Source organism: Orcinus orca, chromosome 7, assembly GCF_937001465.1.
Source record: "Orcinus orca chromosome 7, mOrcOrc1.1, whole genome shotgun sequence".
Classification (NCBI taxonomy): domain Eukaryota; kingdom Metazoa; phylum Chordata; class Mammalia; order Artiodactyla; family Delphinidae; genus Orcinus; species Orcinus orca.
In genome coordinates this window covers 84821936-84845443 of record NC_064565.1, presented here as the reverse complement: position 1 = coordinate 84845443, position 23508 = coordinate 84821936, and the positions used below count along the sequence as shown (strand labels likewise).

General features: G+C 44.6%; 1 protein-coding gene and 1 long non-coding RNA gene across 5 annotated transcripts in view; one reads left to right on the top strand and one right to left on the bottom strand.

The window, feature by feature from the left end:
• The window catches only part of SATB2 (SATB homeobox 2), a 201623-nt gene that overhangs the window by 3119 nt on the left and 174996 nt on the right, over positions 1-23508 (top strand). Inside the window, exons 1-3 of one of the 4 annotated variants that reach the window (XM_049712309.1) lie at positions 3788-3915; positions 6006-6084; positions 10448-10675. In XM_049712309.1, the coding sequence (XP_049568266.1) occupies positions 10507-10675 (169 nt within the window). In that variant the 5' untranslated portion in view covers positions 3788-3915; positions 6006-6084; positions 10448-10506. Of the gene's footprint in view, positions 1-3787; positions 3916-6005; positions 6085-7830; positions 9217-9308; positions 10286-10447; positions 10676-23508 lie in introns of those variants that run through there. The other 3 variants (XM_004262884.3, XM_004262883.3, XM_033430625.2) reach the window with 3 other exon arrangements.
• Positions 871-3782, bottom strand: LOC117201786 (uncharacterized). The gene is made up of 2 exons (XR_004483889.2): positions 3642-3782; positions 871-3147 (listed from the first exon to the last, which is right to left on the bottom strand). It is a non-coding gene; the product is annotated as an uncharacterized LOC117201786 (long non-coding RNA).

Genomic DNA, 23508 nt, shown 5'->3' with positions numbered 1-23508 from the left:
CCACAGCTCAAGGTTCGCTCCCTCTGCAGCAAGCACCAACACTGGGGCATTATCTGGAGGAGGGAGAAGCGGGTCGGGTGCTCTGATGCCCTCAGCCTGCGGGTGCGGAGGAGAGGTTGGGGAAGTGGTGGCTCAGAGAAGAGTCGGTAAGACGCCCTTCTCCGCTGGGAATGCTCAAAGGGCTGAGTCTATCGCCAGGTAACTCTGGTCCTCCGGAAGTTACAAGGCAGAAGGCTACCTTCCGCTGACTTTGGGTCTCACAGACTAAAACAAGCCGAGCTAAGGAAAAGCTCATCAAGTTTTAAACTAAAAGTGGAAAGCAAAAGTTCTCCACAGTATGTAAACACTGAAGGTGTGAGCGCACAGGTTGGGGTGTGTTCCTTGGAACTTCAGAAGCCGGTTTTCCCCTCCCCCCAACCTGGTTTGCAAACATGAATTCTCTTTGCTTTTCATTGAATAGCTTCTGACCTCAACAATAATCTGGTTCAGCAGTACTCTTCATTTCGTTTAGGCTGACGTTGGTGGGCACTAGCTATGTTGTATCTAGTGGGGAATTTAAGTTCAGGTAAATTTTAGCATAACACTTTTCTTTAAAGTATTTTAAAATACTTTTTTACTTCCATACAACAGTGATGAAATATATATATTGCTGTGATTGTAGAGAAACATGCTTAGATTGCCTTTAGATTTCCGAGATTTTGTGTAGGCGCCAACACCTCTGTGGACACTAACGAATGGGCTATTTGCAGTTATTCATGAAAGGTCTTTTATATTTTTAAATTGAGACTTGTTCCCAGGTGGAAAAATTCCTTATGACTAAGAATATGCTTTCAAAAAGATTAGAAAATCAAAACAAAAAATTAGATGGCATTATAGTATAGAAGTCTTTACTGAAAACAACAGATATCATTACAATCTAGGAGTTGAAGTTAAAATGTAGAGAGACTTAATTAAAATGCAAACTATTACGGAAGCACTGCAAAAGTCTTTGTCACATTCAAAGGGAAAAATCTTAAGGACCCCTGCCCTTCTTATATTATACGTGTATTGTGAGACTTGAATTGTTGTTAACATTTTCCTCCTCTGAAATAACAACAGTTCACCTTTCAAAACTCTTCACCATAGAACGACAATGATGATTGTTCTCCAGGAAAAGGACTTTTGAAACAACTTCTTTCACACACTCGCACACCCGACACAAACGCACCCACAGTTGCCGGTTTTTTAAAACGTTGCTTCTGAATAAGAGAGACAGAGAGAGAGAGAGAGAGGGAAAGAGAGAGTAAGAAGGAGAGAGAGAGAGAGAGAGACTGGGAAACTCGAGCTTAGGTAACCAACAAACCCAATTACTAGGCTTTATTGATACTAAAAGGAAAAGTTCCCCTTGTAAAATGTCTCTGAGCTTATTAGTTATTTAAATCAGCCCCAGGGCCGGACGAGCGACGCCGCAGGCTCCCGCTGTCTACTCCTGGAGGAGAGCAGACGGCGTTTGCGCCCTGACCTGCCGCCACTCGCTCGGTCCTTGGCACCGGGGGTAAAGGCAGGCGCCGTAAGCAGAGGTGAGCCACTTGGCAGGGGTGCCGGGCCGGGCCCGCTTGGAGACAGCTCCGCGTGGCCTACGGGGATTAGATTTCAGAAATTAGAATTCAGAGACAGGTGATGAGGCGTGGATGAGCAGGCCAGGCGGACACCCAGCCCCGGAACTCAGCAGGCCGGCGCAGCTTCCCTAGGGCGCCGCTGGGCACCGGCCGGGGCTGGAGCGCGCGAACTGGCGCGGCTGGCCGGGCGCCCCGCGAGAGTGCAGCTTCTGGACGCCTCCCGAGCGGCCGCTTGGGCGTCCAGGGCTCGCTCCTCTTTTGTGTGGGGCTGGGAGCTTTGTAACAGGGTGGGGACCAGGTGAATTTCCACCTTTGCGTCGTTGTCCCTTTCCATAACTGACAGTCTCAAAACGTCTGTGCGTGTGTGTGCGCACTAGCGCGCACGGGGAACAATTGAATTTAAGATAAGCCCCAGCCTACCCACTAAAGTCCTCTAAGCCCGACGTGGTGGCTCTGGAGTCCTGACGTAGCGTCCGGGCAGCGCCAGGTGATGCCCGGTTCGGCGGGGCTTAGCCTCTGGGCTCGGAGGCAAGGCATCGCGGGGTGGGGAAGAACCGAGCCCCAGGGCACTGTGAACAGAGCCCCAGGACACTAACGCTGCCTGGGCCTTAGCCCGAGGGTCAAGCCTTGCCGGACTGAGAGAGTGGGCTTTGGGGTTCGTGAGACCGCGAGAACTGGCGAGTTGCCAGCCCAGAAAGCCCTCCAGGTTCCACGCCACTCCGGACGGCTTTGGGCCGCCGGATAGACCGACACCCGCTTGGTCCTCGGTCCCAGTAAGTGCCTGGGACCTTGGGTCTCGCAGCAAGCGCTCTCGCTCTCTCTGGCGCGGTTCGAGACCGGCGTGGGCCCAGAGCCGCGAAACGCTCCTGGAGCCGCTTGGCCTTGGGCTGCCTCGGATTCGGCTTCCTGGGCTCGCTCGCCCCAGCTAGGGGTGGGCGCGGATTTCACGACGCGGGCCGGCCTGCCTGGAGTTTGGGGTTCGGGTGGGGCGCCGCGGCCTGGGCTTTCCAGGTGTACTTTTCATTACAAGGAGTTGGGGCAAACTGAGGGCGCCGGTGTTCTGTCTGCCGGCCGCGTTTTTGTGTTGGGTGGTCCGGTTGTGCCCGGGGCCGGGGACCTGCCCCTGCCCCGCCGCGTTCTGAACCCGAGGACTTGGGGCGACGTGTAAGGCCGGCTCCGGGACGCAGCGGACTGAACCGCCGCCGCAGGTTCGGGCCGCAGCCCACGCGGTGGCGCTGTCGGGAGAGGACGCCTCAGCTCAGGTCTGGGACACGGGCCTTGACCCGGGCTTGGGGGTGACGGGGCCGCGATGACGAGTCGAGGCCGTGGGTTTCTTCGCCACCACCTTGGGCCCGGGATTTGGAGATGGGACCGACCATCTTCTTCCTGGCTCAGTGTTTCCCGACAGAAAAAGCAGCGGGTCCGGAACGCGACTCTGGGCTCCCATCCCGGCCGCCCCGGGGTGGGGGCGGGGAGGTAGCGGCGGCTTCTTTGGCGTTTCGTTTTCTTTCCCTCTTTGCCTTGTTACCCCGTGGTTGAAAGTCGATTTCTACTTAAAAAAAAAAAAAAGAACAACAACAGCAACAACAACAACAAAACCCCCAACTAGATTAGCAGGGCCGTCGTTCTCTCGCTGCGCGGCTGCAGCAGGAGATCCAGCTCTTAAGCTCTTGGGTCTGAAAAAGAATGAAGGGACCCGGGAGCCCTGGGGGCGTTGTCCTGTGTCGCTGGAGTAGTGCTCGGTGCCCGCAGGCCCTCCGCCCTCCCGGGCCTCCCGGCCCGCCGCCACGGCGAAAGCACACCCAGCGACTTCCCTTGGCTTCGAAACCTGTCCGCTGACTTTCCTTGCTCCGGGCAGTCAGTGCCCACCCCCGACGCCCTCTCCCATCCCCTACATGTGGGACCCTGGTGCCGAAAGCTCTCCGTCTTCGCCCGAGGCAGCTCCGGGGGCCGACCTTCGCGCGTTCCCTCCCGAGCTCTGGGCCTCTGCACTGTCTGTTCCCCTGACCCCCGACCCTCTGGCATCTTGGGTGTTCCGCTCACCGTCTAACGCGGACTAGTCGCCCACCACCTTTCCCCAATCAGCCGTCTCCCTGGGACGCATCTCGCTGTCCGGGCTGCAGGGGCTCGTTCATTTGAGGATGGGAGCACGACCTCCACTGCCCCTGCCTTAGGCGGCCCGACGGTCTCCTCACCGCTCCGCCCCCGCCCAGGCCCCTGGAGCCGCTGGGGGAGCCAGGAGGAATTTATCTTTGACTGGCGCGGGCTGGGATTTGTCCGGCTCTGATGCCAACGAGGAAGACGTGCGGATAACGAAGTAAGTGTCCCCCGCCCCTGCGCTCCGGCCAGTCCCCAGACGCCCCGGGGCAGCCTGGGAAAGGGCAGGAGCCCACCCTGGTCGATCGGTCCTTCTAGGCGCGTTCCCCACGGGGCATTCTGGCGCCGGGCCCTTGTCCCCTCGGCGCATCCAATTTCCAATCCAAGCCCCGCGCAGTTATGCGGCCTGCGAAAATGTTGGTCACCCAGCTCTCCTCGGACAGTCAGTGGCGGAAATTGGCTTCAGAGCTGGTGTGGGCTTCAAGTGAAAGGAACGATTCCCTCCCGCCTCCTCTCGCCCCCAGCAGAGCAAGCCCCGGGCGGGGGGTGGGGTGGGGTGGGGGAGAGGCAGGCCCGCGTGGGTTCCTAGGAGCCGTCAAAGGTTTTTTGACGCTGGCCATTCCCATAGAATTTTCTCCTGTGCTTGCGGCAGTGGAGGGGAAAGGCGGCACAACTTTCCCGTGTTCTCTAAGATGCAGCGCACGGCTGGGAGGGCCTCTTGGGTGACCGGACCTGAAATCCTGGGAGCCTGGTGATAGATGCTGGGCACAGGCCACGGCGGCCCAGCAGAGAGCCAGGATCCCACGCCCAGCACCCGGCACCCTGCGCCGGGGCAGTCGGGCCTAGGCCGTCCCGCGCGGGCATCAGGGAAGGAAGGTTGGCCAGAGTTGACAGCTAGCACGGCACAAACCTCGGTGTCGAGAGACAGAAATCAAGAAATGTCATTAAAAGTGCAGGCCATAAAATAAGGGAGAAGAAAGGCCCGACGAGAGATAGAGAGAAAAAGGGAGAACATGGAAATAAGAAAAAGCATATATACTTAAGCCCAGCGTATAAAGACCCGTTGATTTTTAAAATAACAAATCTCGGTGTGATTATGAAAGACAGACGACCTTTGACTAAATAACATATGAAAAAAATTGGGAGTGGGGGAGGATGGGGGGAAAAGTCTGAGTAGATTCCCGACAAAAACGTCAGTGAGAAGCAATCTGAGGTATAAAAATGTCCCCCAAAGTGAACTTTATGCTTTGAGCACTGGAGCAAACCATCATGTAATGCGTAAAAATGCGTTCGGGATCAAATTATTTTTTTAAAAAGTAATTAAAACCAATTCTTTTCTTGAGTGTGATTTTGTTTTAAAACTGTTTGGAAATAAGCCACTTGAGGAATATAAAACAAAACCAAACAAAACTTTTGAATCATCATAATTTATTTACTGTTTTAAAAAGTAGAATATCCTAGCAAAGGGTAAAAATATTATTTAAAATTTCTTATTGTCGAAATCAAACATGCTGGAAATAATCACTTACTTCAGTTGAAATAAGGTCAATACAAAAATTGTGTAGTAAAAAGCTTATGTAATTTGAAACAGAAAAGGCCTTCATTAGAGACAAAACTCAAGAAGAGAAAGAAAAAAAAAAAACCATACCGGGCATATATCACAAAAATCCCTAAAATTCTTCCTTTTTAAATCGAAAGAAATTTGTAAAATTTCTGAACACAGATCTCCAAACATTCAAAATACATTTTTGGTAATAATTCATAGTATTTGACATTTTCTTCTACGTTAAATGCAATTTAAAATTTTTGAGTTCTTTTGCCCCAAATGATAGATTTGTTCATTACCAAAAATGATCAAGAGTAAACTCCAATTAAAAGAAAAATCAATGAATTAAAAAGAGTGCAGAATCTGAAAACAAATTAGCCACAATGTACATTTAATTGTACTTAACTGTAAACTTTATTTAAATCGCCCGTCTCAGGAGTTTAATAATTTAGAATCAATAGTTCCTTTCAAAACATAATAAAATATTTACACTTTATAAAATATTAACCGATTAACAATACGGCTGTGTTGTTTATAAGAGTGTAACTGAAGTCCCCATAATCATGCTGTTGACATAAGCCTGTGAGGTTAGCGAAGTGATCCTTCGCAAAATGTAAATGAAGATCTTCAGACAGTGGTGTTTATAAAATAGCTCATTAATGACTTAAGATTGAATCGCTCCAACCATTCGCATCATCAGATATAATAATAGTGACGAATCAGACAGGAAAGATCCTGGCTAAACCATTTGCATTTTTTTCCAGAAGTACTGAAGTCCTAATATCACCAATTCTTCTAAGTTCCTGGACATTGATCCGGAGGATTCTGCAGTTCAACACCAAGGTAAGGAAAGAAACAGCATTATTATCGTTGTTAAGGTATTAATAAGAAATGCGTCTTTTCCCCATTTTGAAAACGGGCTTAAACTTTTGACAGTGGTAGTAGTTGGCTTTTGCAACACCCTCTTCCCATTCCGACTTGATATTACAGATTTTTAAAAAAAGTTTGTCAATCGAACTTACAGTTTGTTTCTTTGCAGCCCCAAACCTTTTAGCTAGCACCACGAAGTTGGTTTGCTAGAGCCACTTTGTTCTCACAGACTCCGAATTGTGCGTTTTCTCTAACTCGTTCTTTTGGGGAGGTGGGAGGGGGATGAGGTTGTGGAGGGCACAGGGAAAAGCAAACGCAGCCTAAAACCCCCAGGCTGGCTCCCCGAAGCTTTGCTATCCATCTCGCTTCCTTTCTCCGCTTGTCTCCCACCGCCTCTCGGGTCGCCTAGCGCTCCTTTGGAACTTGGTGGGCGGCGACTGGGTGCGGGGTCCTTCGGATTCTGGGCTCTGAGACTTAGGCCGGGGGCAGGTTTCACTTCTGGGACCCTTTCTCTTCCAGAGTCTCCCCCGCCTCCTCCCCTGCTTTTGAGGGGAGGCCAGGTGCACGCCGCGCGCCGGTTCGTGCGGCGAGTGGACGGCGGCCTGGCCCCGGGTACACTGGGCTGACGCGGCTTCCCGCGGCGGGTGCACCCGACCGAGATTTCCATAATTGCCCCCCGAGCGCGTTTCCCGAGATCGAATTTAGTTTGGCCCTCTGGCGCCGCCGTAGAGTCAGCGCTTCTTAAGGGAGACCGGCGGCTCAGGCGACGAGATGGTTGGGAGTCCTCGGGGTCCCAGGGGTTAGGAGGGAGAACCAAGGTGTGCGGGAGCGACTAGAGATACCGCCAGCTCAGGAGGCTTCATTGGCCTCAAGACGGGCGGGGACGCATCCACATTTTCCCGCTTCAGGTCGGGACCGGGAGTGTCAGCAGGCGCCCCCGGGGTCTCGCGGGGGCCGCGGCTCCTTCCCACGTGCTTTCTTTAAGGAGGTTCCGCGTCCAAGAGGGATCTTAGGGACAAAAGCGCGGCCAGAGCCCGGTCTGCTCGGCTAGCGCCCGGGCCACCTTAAATGAGCACCGCGGCCGGAGCCGGGCTACGGGCGACCGCGGCCGCGGGAGTCGGCAAAAGTTTGTGGCTCAGTTACGCCTTCGCGGGACCTGCTGGGGACGCCCCCGCACGGCCTCCCCCGGGATGGGGAGGCCGGGTCCCCACCGCACAGCTCTGACCGCGCTCTCAGCCTAGGGCCCGAGCGGCTTGGGATCCCAGGAGTCCCAGCCCAGCAGCCAGCGGACAGGGAGCCCCGCCGCCCTCGCTGCCACCGCGTCACGGCCTGCAGGCTGCCCGGGCTGCGCCGCTCGAGATGTCGCCGGCGCTGCCAGCGCTCCAGGGACGTCATCCAGGGATGCTCCCCGCCCTGCGACCCTCCTGCAGCCCCCTTCCCTGTGCCACCCGCCGCCCGGCGGGCAGTGCTGGTGCTCCTGCCATTCGGGACACCCGGGCTATTGTTCTGGACCCACGGCAGCGCCAACTGTGAGGGAGAAGCGGCCTTCCTAGCGCGTGCGGCGGCGCGGCGGGCCCGGACGGCTGGCTCCGCACGGAGGGGGAGCTCGAAGGCACCGGGAAAAGTTGTTCGGAGGGGCGGAGGCGGTGCGTGGTGGGCGGAGGCGGTGGGTGGGGGAGGTGATAGCCCTCCTATCTCCAAAGTCGAAAGTACTCCGCGTAGTTAGCAGAACCCGGAGCCGAGGCAGCCGTGGTTGCCTCCTGCGCGTGGGTCTGTGCCTCCGCCGGGAGACGAGGCAACCACCGCCTACCTTGCCGCCGCCTCCGAGCCGGGACTAGTGCGCCTCAGGGCTGGGCGAGGCGGCCGCGCCCTGGACCCGCCGCGAGGAGGAGGAGGAGGACGAGACCCCGGGCCCCAGCTCCCGCCTGTACCCGGGCGCACCCACCCACCAGCCGCGGCCACCGCCTCGCGAGGCCCTCGGTTCCCTGCCATAGGTCCCCCGCCGCGCCGCGCGCGCGCGGTCCTCGCCACACCGCTCTCCCACCGCCGACTCTCTCCTTCCTTCTTCTCCCTCCTCCCTGCTTCCCACCCGCCCCTCTCCAGTCCCTCTGCCTCCTCTGCAGCTCCGCCGCTGTTCGGTCGCCGGCCTCACAGCGATTGATTGATTGATGTTTAATTTCCTGCCAGGCGGGGCCCCCTCCCCCCGCAACCTCCCCGGCCCTCCTCCCCGCCCCCCCACTCTCCTCCTTCAATGCGGTGGACCAGTCTGGCTCGGGTTTAGATCTTTTCCCCCCAACCCCCATCCCGAAATAACCCAGAGACTTCCCCTACCCCCACCCCAAATTATTATTTTGAAGGCGCTAGATCTGGGGACGGACAGGGGGAGGGGGAGAAATCGGAAACCGAGGACAACCCAAAAGGACTCACTTTGCCTGATGACTCAACGCAACTAATAATCATCTCCCTCTCACTGTGTCTCTCTCTGCGGCTTGTCAGTGAGTCCGGCTTCGGCTGCTGGCGGCGGCGGCCGAAAGGGGAGAGGCTGGAGGTGACAGCTTGGGCGGCCGCCGCTTTTCCTCCCGCGTGCGGTCCCAGGTCCCTGCGCCTTCTCGCTTCTCGGTGGCACCGGCCCTACGGCTCCGGCCGCGCCTCCTCGCGAGCTAGCCGCCCTGCGAAGCGGCAGCCCCGGCCCGCCTCCGCCGCCTCCCAGTTTTCAGCCCTTTCTCGCCAGAACGGGTCTCCTTCCCGAAGGTGTGAAAAGGCTTTTTCAGCCTCCTTCTCTCTTCTCCCCTCCTCTGTCGCCTCCTCCCGCGCTCGCTCGGGTGTTCCTTTGGAGGAGCCCTCCTTTCCCTCTTCTCCTCCTCCCTCTACTCCCCCCACCCCCCATCATCATCATCATAACAACCATCGCCGCACTAAGAAGACACCCTGACCCAGGACCCTAAACGTTTGGACCTGGGAAAGAGGAAAGGGAAAGGAGGAAAGAGAAAGGAAGACTAGGAGAACACTGCAAGGCAAATCACCAGAAACTTTCCACCCTGGATTCTCTACTTTTGCTCCATGGACAGAGCCCCAGCCAGCCAAGTTACAGACAGACTGTGAGCAGTAAGTACTCAGCGCGAAGGCGCCCGCGCCAGGCTCCGGAGTTCGGGGTAGCCCCGGGGTCCTGCTGAGTTCCCTCCCCGCAGCTCTCGCGCTGTTCGTTAGACAGCGCAGCCGAGGGAATCCGGGCGGAACCTTCGCCCTCAGCCCTGGCGCTCTGTCTCTACATCACTCGCATCTCTTCTCACCTCTCCTCTGCCACCCCCACCTTGTCTCCTTGAGCCGTGGCCACGCGGCTTCTCCCACGGCCAGAGCGCCCGCGAGGATTCCCAGCGCACTTTGTTGTGCCGGGTTCCTCCTGCTTCTTGGGGATGTCAGTGACAATGTGAGTGCCGTTTCATCAGGTGTTTCCTCCTCCGCCGCCGCCCCCCAAAAATCCGGGGGTGCCGAGATCTGCGGGTTCCGTGAGGAGCGCGCTGCCAGCCAGGCGACCCAGGAGAAAACTTTTTGGAGAGATTTTAAAATTGGGGTTGATGAAGGCTGCTCCCGCACCTAATAATTTAAATTCTTTTGCTTTTGTAATTTATGCGGAAGAGCTTTTTAAAAAAATCACTCAGGATCGGATGAAGATTAGAACTTTCCAAAATAATAACGATTGTAGACCCCGCTTGAGGTTATTTTGATGAATACCGCCAAGTGTTTGGGGATGCTTATTAATGTGGAATCAGGGTTGATTTTGTGCAGAGTGTGTGTGTGTCCCAGGACGTGCTCGGTAAAGGTAAAAAGCGGGGATTCAAGGGTCTTTTTGGCAGGCCTTTGCCTACTGCCTCGCGATTCAGAACGCATTCTTCTTGTGGTTAATTTGTTTTCATATAGACTTACGTACACCCGCACCCACTCCTTGAGTGAGTGAGATGTCTTCTTAGGAAGTTCACTCCTTCCGCAGCCCTGACCCCCCGACAGCAAGGTCGGCGCACTGGAGAACGGGTTATGTCAACCCTGTCCCAATGAATGGATTACTTCTGGGCGCCCTGGGCGGACTTCGTGACCCAGAGCTAACTTCTGGGAGCAGCGACTGGGCAGAATCGCGGCACCCCAAGTTCTGGGTTTCCTTTGGGCCGCCCAGTGTAAGGTTGGGACCGGCTTCCCTGTTCGGGCCCCTCGGGCAGCGTGGGAGGAAGTTTGTGTGGCTTTGGTGCAGCGCTCTGCCACTGGCCTAAACGTCTATCACGTGTGTGAGCGGTTTTCCCTCTTTTTTTTCCCTCCCCCTTTCCCCCCCCCGCCCCCTCCCTAGGTCCCTGTGCATTTTATTGCGACCTGCCGGTGGGAACTTTGTCTCCGAGTCGGAGCAGCATGGAGCGGCGGAGCGAGAGCCCGTGTCTGCGGGACAGCCCCGACCGGCGGAGCGGCAGCCCCGACGTCAAGGGTCCTCCCCCGGTGAAGGTGGCCCGGCTGGAGCAGAACGGCAGCCCCATGGGAGCCCGCGGGAGGCCCAACGGCGCCGTGGCCAAGGCCGTGGGAGGTAACAGCCCGGAGCAGGGAGGCGCGCGCAGCCCGCGGCCGGGTGATAAAGGCCCGGGTGTCAGGGTTCAGGTTGATTAGGCGATGTCGCGGTGTAGGATTACAGGAAGTGAATTCCAGGTTGCCAAATGCCCCCGTCGCCTCTCCTCTGCAACTGGTAGCTTCATCTCGAGTTAAAACAAGAAAGTGGTTTACCCGGAGGGTGGCATTTTTTGGGCACTTTGCCACTGTGTGCTGAGGTGTTGGCAGGTTTATGTCACAGCCAGCTAACTGTTTCTAGATTTTCCTAGAGAGCTTTTTAGTGATTTAACTCTTTTGCCTTGCCTCAGAGTATCTGTTGTAGGGATGAAGTTTAGGTGCGTTCGCTTTTATGGACTAATGTTTAATGTTCAGGTTAGTACGGGAGCAAGTGTTGGTGTTACTTTGTAGTTAGGACAGTGCTTCGAGACAAATGATTAACAACTGGGAATATTTCCAGCCACATTTCAAGTGGGAAATAAGGAATCACTATGAATCTGTCAGGTCCTTAGAGACTTTAATGCTACCGTTTTTTTAAAAATAAAGTTTAAAGTCATGCATTTGTAACTTTGTTATGAATTATATAGCACAACAGGTAAAAATAGCATAGTAGTCTTATTGACTGCCTGCTGTTTTTCTTTCCAAGAATTTAACATTACTTAAAATCTTTCGTAGTTTTTGCTATTTAAGCAACCACTTTCTTTTAAAGTGGTTAGGGAAAGTAATTTTATAAAATAAAGATATGCAAGAAATTTAAACATTATTGAAATATTTTGAGGTTTATATGACATTTCCTTAGTTGTTTTTTAAATATAAATGCACAGTTCTACATGGCATGCAGTTTTTTTGTGTTTGACGTCAATTACTAGTTTAATCTTTTTTTTATTTTGCTTCTAAAGGTTTTTTCCCCCCCTAATATTTTCAGTAGTAGTCTGTTTAATATAATTCTTATATTAGCCAGCCTGAAATGAAACAAAACCCTGGCAAAAGTTAGTGATAAATTCCCATGTTCTAAAGAGCCATAGTTGGTATTTCCAAGTAAAGCCTTAATTCAAAATATCCACTCCCTTTTAAAGACATTTTATAAACAGACAACAATTTATAAAAGAACACGTTTTTATTTTTACTTATTTTGCTATTACTATTTCTTCATGGTAGACATTCAAGAAGGTTTGCCTTAGTTCCTTACATTAAGGAACTAATGTAAGGAGAAGCACTCATTCTCTCAGTTTTAGAAGCTTTAACTAAATTATTTGACCACAGATTGTGACTTATGTATCTTTCATTTTAGGGACTTGAAGATATACTTTAATGAAGCAAAAGAAAACTTGATAGTTTTGTGACTCACTTTTTAGAAATAGTGTTTATTAATGTGTTGTCTTGAGATTGAAGCAATAACTTCGGACTTTTCGGATCATTTTTTAGTATATGCATATAAGAAAGAAAAATATATGGTGAATGTGGTGGGACCCAATGTGAGATGGTTATGATAAGTGCTGGTAATGTTGGATTGAAAAACTTTTGGAAATCCTTGGAGAGGATGTGTTCTCAAAGTGGCCTTATGCATTAAAGAAAAAAACCTGGACTGAAATTTTGGTTTCTTTCTAAGCTCACTAAGTTGAAAGAAGTCTCTAAACATTTTAGAATGTAATGGTTACCAATCGTGCTTCCCTACAAAAAGTTTTTTTTTCCCCTATATCTTACTGAAGGAAACTGCCTGATTTTGTTGACCTAGGGATACCCTCAGTGTAAAATAGTGGTTACTTTTCATATTTTCTGAGACTATAGTTCACATTTGGCCACTTACCATAAATTTGATATAGACAAATATTATTAAGTCTTGGTGAGGAATAATAAATTTGTTTCGACAAGCTCGTATAGTCACTTTTTTTCTGAGCTTTAACTTAATTTAGTAATATCAAAGGTCTTAGCTGCTTCCCAAACTGAAAATAAAGATGACATTATTTTGTCTCAGTAAGTACCATTTATGATACCTAACAGTAAAGCGGTTACAATAGTTTACCTATGGTGGATTTTTTAAGATTTTTTTATAAGAAAGATTTTACTCGATAGAACTTAATAGATTGTTTGGAAAGATTTTAATTTAGAAAGCTTTCAAATATAACAACTTAGAACGTAAAATTTCAATAGTACAAAGTTTTCTTATGAATGTTAATGATTATTTTGTGGGTTTAAGTTTATATAGTTTCCAAATGTACATTGAGATGTTAATAATTTTATTTCATTATGACTTTTAATCATGTATATAGACTGGAGAAAAGCAAAGCCTTTTTAAAAATGCACATTCTAAATTTTAAAAATGTTTAAAATATATTTCTATTTAGCGGTTCTTTTATAATTGAAATAAGTTTTTTTTAGAACATAGAGTAAATATAAAATAGATTATATTTCTATCACCCTACCTCCTTTTGTTTAAATTTTCTTTATGAAGCAATATAATAAGTATAGAAAACTACAAAAATATTTGTAGCTCTGCGTCATTTATTACCATTTTCAGATATATTGCGGTCTTGTCAATGTTGTAAAGATGGCTATAATCATATATATTTTAAAAATAGAGCTCAAAATTTGGGAGGATGTATTTGTCAATCTTCAGTGATTCTCTTTTTAAATGCTTTCCCCCTAAAAATAGGGGAAATCATTAAGTTAATTGGTTGCTCAATAAAATGTCAGTGTATCTTACTGCTTCTGATAAATAGGTGAATAAATGCTTCTGAATGCATTGGTTGCCCTAATAAATTCTGTTGCTGTTATTCTACCTTTTTTAGGGAGAGAGAGAGTTTGCTATGTTTCTGATGAGAACTAAAAAAAAAAGAGAGAGACATAATTTTAGTGTCTGGATTTGACTAGATGAGGTGGTAGAAACACTGTCACAGTCTTCAGGGTTCTGTTTTAATAGGGGACTTAAGAGTGTGTTGTTTACAATGTGGTTAGCTTTAGAAGACTATTAGAAAGTAGATCAATTTTGTTTTGTATTTCTAACACTTTGTAGGCTATATTTGCTCTTATCTAAGCAGTGCGTTTTAAAGCATGTATGTAATAAAATATAAGTGCTCATATGTGTATGACAGTCAGCTTTTATAGAAGGTCCTGGGGAAAAAAAAAGGCTAATATCTCTTTAAAAAACATATGAAGGCTGGGAGAGAGTTTAGAGCAAGCAAGAGCACCATGGTGTTGACAGCTTTATATCCCTGCTGGGTAACATTCACTTACTAGAATTGGCGTCCTCTCTCAGCTAGTAATTCACTCCATAAGGATTTTGAAAAAGGATGATTAATGGTGGGGAAATTTATATTTGTGAAATTGTTGATTAAAACTTACAGATCTATTTGAAGATTTAGAAAAAGAAAAGATTATTAAGGATGATGAATATAAGAATCAGATGATCCTTTTACCACCATTAGCATAAGTACCTAAAATGTTCTGCTGTATGTAATGCTTCAGCCACACAACCTACAGCATAAAATGAAAGTGATGCCAATCAAGTTTCCAGAGGAAGCAAGGCATTCTGCTTTCCTCCTGGACTGCTGAAAGGCGCTGGCCAGTTGTGCTTTAATAGCAATAAATTACTGTGCTTCATTCATTGTTAACACAAGCATTTTCATTTTTTAATGTTTGGCTTAAAGAAGAACTTTTCAGACAGCTTTATTTAAACTGAATGAACAGCGCTTGAGTATACCAGATGGTGTATTTGCTGATAGGAGGCATTAAACATCAGAAATCTTTTTGATATTTTTCATTTTCTTATGAATTTTGATGACTTTTTTTTGTGTTAAATCTTCTAGAGTTCAAGGAAAGATGTTTAAACACTGAGAATATCTTGATTTTTTTGAAAAAAAATAGCTTTTTGGGGAAAAATTAGTTTTTAAAATAACTTTAATTTTGTTGAAGAATTGTCTGTTGAAGTTATCTTGTAACTCTTTGACCCGAAGTAAACCTATTCTTCTTGCTACCAGGCAGCCCTTTCAAGAACATAACTGTCTTGTTGCAAGGGGAAAAAAAATCATTATGCAATACACACTGATGTACTCAAATAGGGAAGCAAATGTGATCATGATTGTTGCGCAGGGCCTCATTTAGAGCTGAACACTGTCTACAACAACAGTTAGTTTAATTGTCTGCATGTGGAACATTTCCTTTTAGATAAGAGTAAAAGAAATGCAGTTCAGGTCAGGTGTAGTCACCATATGAGCAGTTGTAGAGAGATATTTTACTTTTTGAAAGGAGGGCAGATATGAAAGAGTATAGATATTGACCTATTGAAATGTATAAAATATTTAGAAATTTGAAACGTATTGTCAACATAGGCAAAATGGAGAAAACTCATTAAATTCATTTTAACCTAGGATGTTATACCATTATGCTTGTAGGGAAGACTCGTTATTACTTTAAAAGTGAAAAGGTTGTATTTCGGTCTTGTACTCCACTTTTTTTTTTTTTTTTTAAGGGTTTAAGATCTCTTAAATAGAATGAACTTAGGCTTTGGGGTCATCCAACAATCTAGCATGTCCTCTGTAGTTTTGCTGAGGTAGAAAAATAGCCCTCTCTAAAGTGTTTTCAGTCCTTGGCCTGTTATTAAAATAAAGATATACTTGGTTAAAAAAATATATGCAATGGAACATACACATTAAACAGAACATAGGGTATCCGCCCCTCAAAGTCTTGAGCATAATTTGATGTTTTGAGTAATTTTGGAAGCCTTATATTCCATCAGTAGAAACCCCACTGACCATTATATATTCAAGATCATCTGCAGTGAAATGTGTGTGTGTGTGTGTGAGTGTGTGTGTGTGTTAGAACTACATAGATGTCCCTTAAGGCGTCTGTTTTCTAACCACTGCAGACAATAAGCAGTATCCTCTTTTTTCAGGGGGTTGTGACTAAGAGTATCAGTCTGTACATATTAGATATCCTGTGTTAATTCTTTTCTCCTTGTGTGAATGTGTGTATATATTTTGCCTATCTATCTCTGTAGGGAGGGAAACAGACTAATCATAATTTATTAGATATCTAAGAATGTTAATTTTGAGTTATTTTAAGAATATGGAAATCAGTTTTATTCCAGGCAAGACATGGTAATTATTTGGTGTATCTGACAAGGCGTATCTGGTAAGCAGTCAAATTTGGTGGTGCTACTTTGATAATTTAAAACTCTTTTTTAAGATTCAACGTGGAGACAGTTTATATGATATATAAAAAAGACAAATTGACAGAGTTAGATGAATTTCAAATTGCATTATTTTCTTTTGTCTTTTTAGAGTTTTTAGGTTTCTTTTTTTTTTTTGACTGAAAATAAGGTAGAAAACTTTATGTTTCCAGTATAGAGCAAAATGACAATTTCTCATCATTAAAAAAGTTTTTTATAACTAGTAATCTCACATTAGGTGCCAAAAACATGTACATAGTTTATTTCATTTCAAGAAGCCAAACTTTATCTTACATAGCATGTAAATAAAGTTATTTATACTCTTTTACCTAATAAGTAGGCTTTTTTTTTTTAACCTATGTAACTAATGTGTGGTAACATAGTTTTACTATCTCCCTTACATGAATGCTGAGATACAATGGCATTTTGGAACATATTTAAGGATGGAGCATTTGACAAAAGTTGTATGTGTAACAGTTTGTCAGTGGAAAGTGACAAGTGGGAAATGACAAATGAAATGTTGGCATCATCACTCTTTATTTTGATAAAAATGTCTCAATTTGCAGTGATATAATACTGTTTCATTTTATTTCATGAGTTGTGTGAGATGCATAAGGGGAATTTAGATTTTGTGAACGGAAAATTAGCAGCCTAAACTCTCTTTTCTGAAGCTTTGGCAGCAAGTTCCCCCTCCCCCCTAACTCCCCAAGAATAAGAACAGCAGTGAAATGTTGGATCTAACTCACACATTTTAACTCATTACTTTTTGGAAAAAAAGAAAGAAAGAAAGGAAGGAAGGAAGGAAGCAGGGAAGGAAGGAAGGAAGGGACAGGGAGAGGGAGAGAGAGAAAAGAAAGAAAGAAAAGAACTGAAAATGGTTTCAAGTAGGAGACATTTATGCTTAGCTCAAAAAATGAAGAAGAGAGTTTGCCTTTTGTTTTCTTTATAGGGATTTAAAAATGAGTGATTTCCTTCTGCTGACTTTGTATTGGGCCTTTCTCACTTCCAATTACCACTGCTCTCCATCCTTAATTTAGGGTGTCAATGTGGAGAGCCGTGAATTCCTTTTATTTTAAGGTGCAACAGAGGTTTGGAAATGTCTATGCGTTAAAAATTGATTTTTATATACAAAGGATTCATCATCCTACTACTTACGGATAACGTGATAGATATTTCAAAGTCAAAGTAGACTGCCCTGCGTGGAATTGGGGTATGAGTTAAAACAAAAGCCAGTTGAGAACTTACAGATTTCCAAAAAAGTACAGATGTGGCCTCTATAGGGTGCGATTTTCTTTATTTTCTGAAGTCAGTGAGCAACCAAACATTTATTTTCTTCTTTTACATGAAACAAGCCCCACAAGGACTTCATGCTATACAGTGTTTATGTAAAAATGCTCTATGGTGGAGTTTTCAAAATCATGGCACTCCATCTATACATATAATTTTTTTTGCTTTCAATTAACAGAATTGTTTTGCTGTTTAATAGCAAGTGATTTAAAAATTGTGGTAAAATCAGTATAATTACGAGGCAGTGAAAGGGTGCATCAAAAATTGTCTTCTACAACTTGTCTTTGGCTTCTCATTTGCAAAGTTTTACTTATTCCAGATTTTTTATTAACCAGGTAAAAATGACCTAAAATGGAGTAAATGTGCCATAGATATACAGTTATGGCAATTGGGCTTATCGTGTGTATTTTTTCCATTTTTAATTGATGTGTATACCTTTAAAAAATTTTTAAATAAACTAATGAATATTATAGTTATTAGTTTGACAAATGCTTAAAATGAAGAAAAATCCTTAATAGAAATTTCAAGAATTTGAACCTTGCAAGAAAGTTATGAGCAAATTATGGCAGTCTTATATTGTACTAAGAATATTATTTGTGCTTATGACACATTAGGGTAGTAAAACTCTCTGGGGGATGTATATTTCAATTTTAATTGCCCCCAGTATTATTACTGTTGGTTAGTGGGTGAGGCGGATTAGGTTCTGCTCTTAACTAGTTGCCTTATCATTGGAATGGAGTTCTACCTTAGCACAGTGGGCTGTTAAACTATAGCATAACGTAACAAAAAAGATTAAAAAGTTAAGGGGAAACCCTTCAAGCTACCGTATATGAAAAGGGGTGCATTTCACACCAGAGTAAATGTTTGGTGCCTACTGATGGTTGCACAGTTATTGAAATGTGCACAGCAGCTCAGTGACTTTCTTTGTTTTGTTGAAGACTTGCACAGATATGAACAAATTAATAGAGACTCTAGTTAGAGAAAATGTTTTCCAAAGCACTAAGATCTGACAGAGGTGATTTTCACTTTTCGTAGAAACAATTTTAATTTCATAATGTTAAGGAAAGATGTCTTTTATTTCTTTTAAAAATATTTTTTACTTTAAAAAAAAAATTTGGCTAGAAAGCAAGTGTATCCATTCTTTTATAACTGACTAAGATTGATTTTCAAATTTCCTGATTATTCCCCACATTAAAATTGCATGTTTTTCTTGCGTTGGTTCCAATTATTTATATATACATATAAGAAAAGCAAAAATTGATCGCTTGTAAGGAAAACGCATTCATATCAAAACTCTTCAAATAGCAATGTTTTCAAAACATTATTATTATTTCTTTTTGGTTAACAGAACAAGAGCTTTCTTTAGTCATAACCCGAAGATGCTAACAGAGCGGCATGATAAATGTCTCTTTAAGTGTCGTAGTAAAAGAAAATGACATGCCTTCTGAGGCAGTGGAGAGTTTATGTTGTTTCGGACCCATTTCCCAAGCAGTGATCGAAGACAGATTACAATAACAATTATACAGTCAGAAGATGCAATATCCATTTCTGCTTTAATTGAGTGAAAGAATAATAAAAACATCATTAAGAAAAATGAGGGGGACCTGTCACACAACGTACAAATTTTTAGTCTTGAAGAAGATGCAGAATAACTCAAGTACTTTTCACTTACTTTGCTGTATTTATTAGCTAAAATCTGTTTTGGGGAGAGACCATTTGGTTCTTGCTCCTCCCTGGGAAGTTCAGAGAGGAGCCCCCGGGAGGTAGTTGCTCAGGAGACATGAGAAGTGCTCACTGATTTGTCTTCATATACAGTTTACGATGGGAAATCAGTTTCTTATATCCCACCTGAGGTGTAACTACCTTCTCTCTCTCTCTCTCTCTCTCCCCCTCCCTCCCTCCCTCTCTCTCTCCCTCCTTCTTTCTCTTTTTCATCTATGTAAATGGAAGTAAAAAGTAATGAATGTTCCTCTTGTTACAAAGTCCTGCAAAGTAAGGGTTAGGTGTGGTCCCTGGATCTGCTGTTCTTCCTCCCCTGGCTGAAGGGGAGGGAGAAAGTTGAAGGTGAATAATGAGCACCCTTATTTTTTCTCGGTTCATGTGGGGTGTTGGGGACCCCGAGTTTCTACATGGACACATCACCTGACATTCATGTAGGTGACATAGACTGTCACCTGAGATGCACAGGATCTGGCCTCCATCTGCAATCATTGGAGCCATTGAATCGATAATCCTTCACAATGCTGAAGCCTCCAGCCCTCATTACCCAGAGTAGAGCTTTCAGCAACTTGGAGCGAGCTGGCTGGCAGCCGCTGAAATCAGTGGCTAGCGTTCTTTCACCCTAGGCTGTATTTCTTACTCTATTCATAGAATTGCGTGTGCCTGGAAACTTGGGTGATGACAGTGGAGTTAGCCCAGACAGTGGAGTTAACCCCTGCTCGTTGTGGGGATACTGAAACCGCAAATGGTGTTGGCCATCAAAGCAGCTGGAGCCCGAGGTTGGACTTAGTGGACAGAGATAGAGGAGACTGTGTCTTTGGTCTGTAGCTAAGAGTTTTCTTGGGTTCAATATTTAAAAACCTTCCTGAAAGCAAAATGAAAGGAATAAGATAGGCAGTAAACCCTTCCTGGTGGAGTTCTCATGATCCCGGAATTGTCCCAAGCATAATCCCTTTCAGACTGGAATTTATGTCATACAGCTCAAAAGGCTTTTTTTTTTTTTTTTTAAATTCAGTTTAGAGAGTCTAGTTAATAGTGCCTTCATTAAAATACTGTTGTCAGCAAAAGGTTTTTCAGTTTTAACATTTACATAACCTAACATCATCGACTAATGCCACGAGCTTTAAGGGTCTATTAGTGGTTCCGTTTTTTTTCTGGGCTTTATAATTTAAACCTAAACATTAATTCTGGGAGGAACTTGGCATAATGTCTTTTTGCCTTGGAGGGAATTTTTGTTGTACAATCAAAAAAAAAACCTATATATTTTTTTCATACAGTCACCTTCTCCATGTCTCCCCTCCCCTAAGTAAATAGCAGTTAAATAGTCAAGGTTTTAAAAGGGCTTATTTAAATCAAAAAAAGAAGTGATTAATTTAGGTGAATTTAACAATTTTCCATTAGTTCATATTGCAAACTAGTGCTTTTGATATTAACAAAAAAGATCTGTGAGGCTGCTAATGCAATGAAAGTATTTTTCCTCTCTCTCATACTAAAGTCACGTGGCAAATTTTTTTTTAATAAAATTATATTTGAGAACCCTTGAAACTTACAAATCAGTTACCTGTCTTATTTATTAGAAGCTGAGAGACGTAAAAAATTCTTTATGTCACCTGAAATTATAGCATTGACTAGGAGGAAAGAAGTTGGGATCTCAGTATTAAGTAATAAAGGGACTAAATTCCCCAGTATTAGTTATTTTGGAAAACATACTTAAACTAGGATTCTTAAAATGATCTTTTAAATATATGATATTAATACTATGTTGAAGTTGAGTTATTATAGGAATCTGGTTACAAGGTAATTGTGAAATTAAGAAACAATTGAGGAAACCCTGTGATGATCAGTTGCCATGATCTGCAAACCAGAAAGTGTTCAGAACCCTAGGAAGAATGCATGCCTGGAAATCGCTCATGGAGGAGAGTGAGGCTAAGTCAGGGTTCTCCTGAAGCTTTGCCGGCTTTCAGCTTACCAGGCTCCATTTAGACAAGATTTTGTCCTGTATGTAGGTTTGGCAGATGTGGTATTAGATGACCAAATACCCTTCATTATTGAGGAGTGGTATTATAAGAGGAGCAAATTGTTCACTGAAAGGGAAGTTATTACACATTTAAGACCCAAGTAAAGACATTTTACAAGGGTAAACCAGGTGATTCTGATTTTTTTTTTCCTTCTCAAATGGATCTCCAGGTAATATTCAGCACAACTCACTCTATTTACAGGTCCATTCATATAGTAAGCTTGAGCCTTCAGCACGTTTTTACAGGTAACTTATAACCAAACCCCACCGCCCCCCAAACTAGAGCTTACTATTGAAAGCCTGCCAGTGCCGTCACAAACGGTCATTAGTTCCCAAGAGACTTGGAGGAAAAGAGAACTGGAGGAGAATGCCATGACTTCAGTAAGAACCATTTTGCTGCATGTGTATATTTTTGCTGCCATGGCAAAACTGTCTGGGGGCTGACCTTCATATTCAGAACTGATACCACACACTCTCCCATGGAAATGTATAGAATTCCAATTAGCACAGGGTCAGAGTATAAATGTACCTCTTTTCACACTGTTCCAAGTGGGTAGTGGAAGACAAGCTGCAAAGTAATTCCCTTAGTCCCCCAATAAAACGATTTATAGCAAGATAATTCTCGGCCCCATAATGGGAGTGTTGTAGGTTTGCGTTTGATATTTATAAGACTGAAATACAGTCCATGTGCCCAAACTAAGCATTTATTGTAAACAAGTTAACTGCCGAGAGGTTATATTCTGTCCAACATAATTATATTGAAGATTGATGTATAGCTTGAAAGCAGGTTTGAGGGAGACAGTTCTTTTTAACCAAGGAAGGCTTCTGAGACGCAGCTCTTTTCTTCCTTTGATGTGAGTCAGTGAAGTCGTCTTTCTCACAGCCAGCCTCTCATGTATATAATAAACACAGGCTTGCTCTCTGAAAACATATCTGTTTGTCATCCTACTTCTATTAACAAAATAAAGAAATGAACCTATATTCACTGAAGCTGTTAGGTATAGTTTCTTTTGTCATCTTTACCTGGACCTGGGCAGTGATGGTGCTAAGATAACATAGTTGCTGTCAGTATGGCAGGCAGGTGAGTTCACACACAAGCCTAAACCTACATCTCCGAGTTAACCTCCAAAAGAACCCCTTTCTCCTTTCATGCAAATTTTGAAAAAGAGCCTTTGCCTTGTCTTTCTGTTATCTTGTGTTGAGCTTGTGAGATGAGAACTATTTTTGAAATTGTGGCCTCCCGGGATGGGGAGAAACTATACTAATACGCTTCATTTTATGGCTCAGAAATTATTCTAGAGTTAAAGAACTTGTGAATCCAGGGAATCTAGGGAGAATGAAATCTTTCTGAGGTTGAGGTACTCCATATCTGGGATTACCCCCAATTTAAAATAGCACAGTGCTCTTCCAGGGTTTCTGTGCTTTAAGGAAGGTAGAAACTTACATTTTCTTTAGGATAAAGATTTATGACTTTTTTTTCCAGGAGAAAGAAAAAGGGTTTTTGTGACACTTTTCAAAGATAGTTAAAAATGGAATAACATTCCTCCTTTGGTTGGGTGGTATCCTTTAGATAACATTAAAAATGAGAATAAGCGTTTCAGTGGATTTACATGCAGTGGCTGAAATGGTCTCTTTGGTTTTTTAATATCAAACTTAATAGTGTCTTTTGGAAATGATATAAATTATAAAGGGGATGTCAGAAACATAACGTGAAAAAAAGCAGTGTAATAGTTTTCTCTGTTCTGTTTTTCTTATTTAAGTAATTGCTATAAATTGTACAGGTACATATAAGCTTAAAATATCTTGTGTGCGAAGTATTCCATCAGTGGGGACCTGAGTTTCCCCAGTCTGTATGCTGGGTTTTATTAACTCCATCTCAGTCACAATAATAATATCCTATGTATTGCCATCCAGAGAGCCCAGTGTACCCTTAGGGAACTGCAGAATACACAGCATGATTTTGACTTTCTTGCTTTCTCCTCCTGTTCCTTTCTTTTTCTTCTCCCAGTGTTAGCCATTTCAAGGACCTGGTTGCTGTTACATCTCAGTGGAGGCATTTGTTGGGTATAAGAATGAGAGTGGCTTTTAGTGGTTGGGAAAGGATGGTAATGGCTGCCTGTCTGTTTAAGCTCGGCCTTGTGAAATCTGCATTCATTTCACAGTGACGATCTTTATACATCTATTAAACATCCATATATGTTTTGCTGTTTGAACCCTAAACATAGACAGTAGGATTTCCTCTTGTAAGGGAGAAAGTCTTTATTTTTCACTATACAAACTTTACCTTTTCAGATTTTTATTTGCTAAAAATCTCTCCACTCTAGTATGATTTCCTTTGGGGCTTTGCACCAGTGTTTGATCTCAACTTTTAATAATTTTGGTGAGTTAAACTCCCCAAAGAAAACATGCTTGTGCTCTGAAATATTCCCACTAGAAATCTGGGTAGTCTTGTCTTATTGAGAGCCGAGTGCTTGATTCCTTTATTAATTCCTTGCTAGAGAACCTCAGTACAGTTAAGCTTTCCTTACCACTACACTGGAGAAATCAATCAAGGGTTTTTATTTTAATTATTAAATTAGATAAAATAACATTTAAGGCAGAGCTCAAAACCTGAGATGACGAAGCA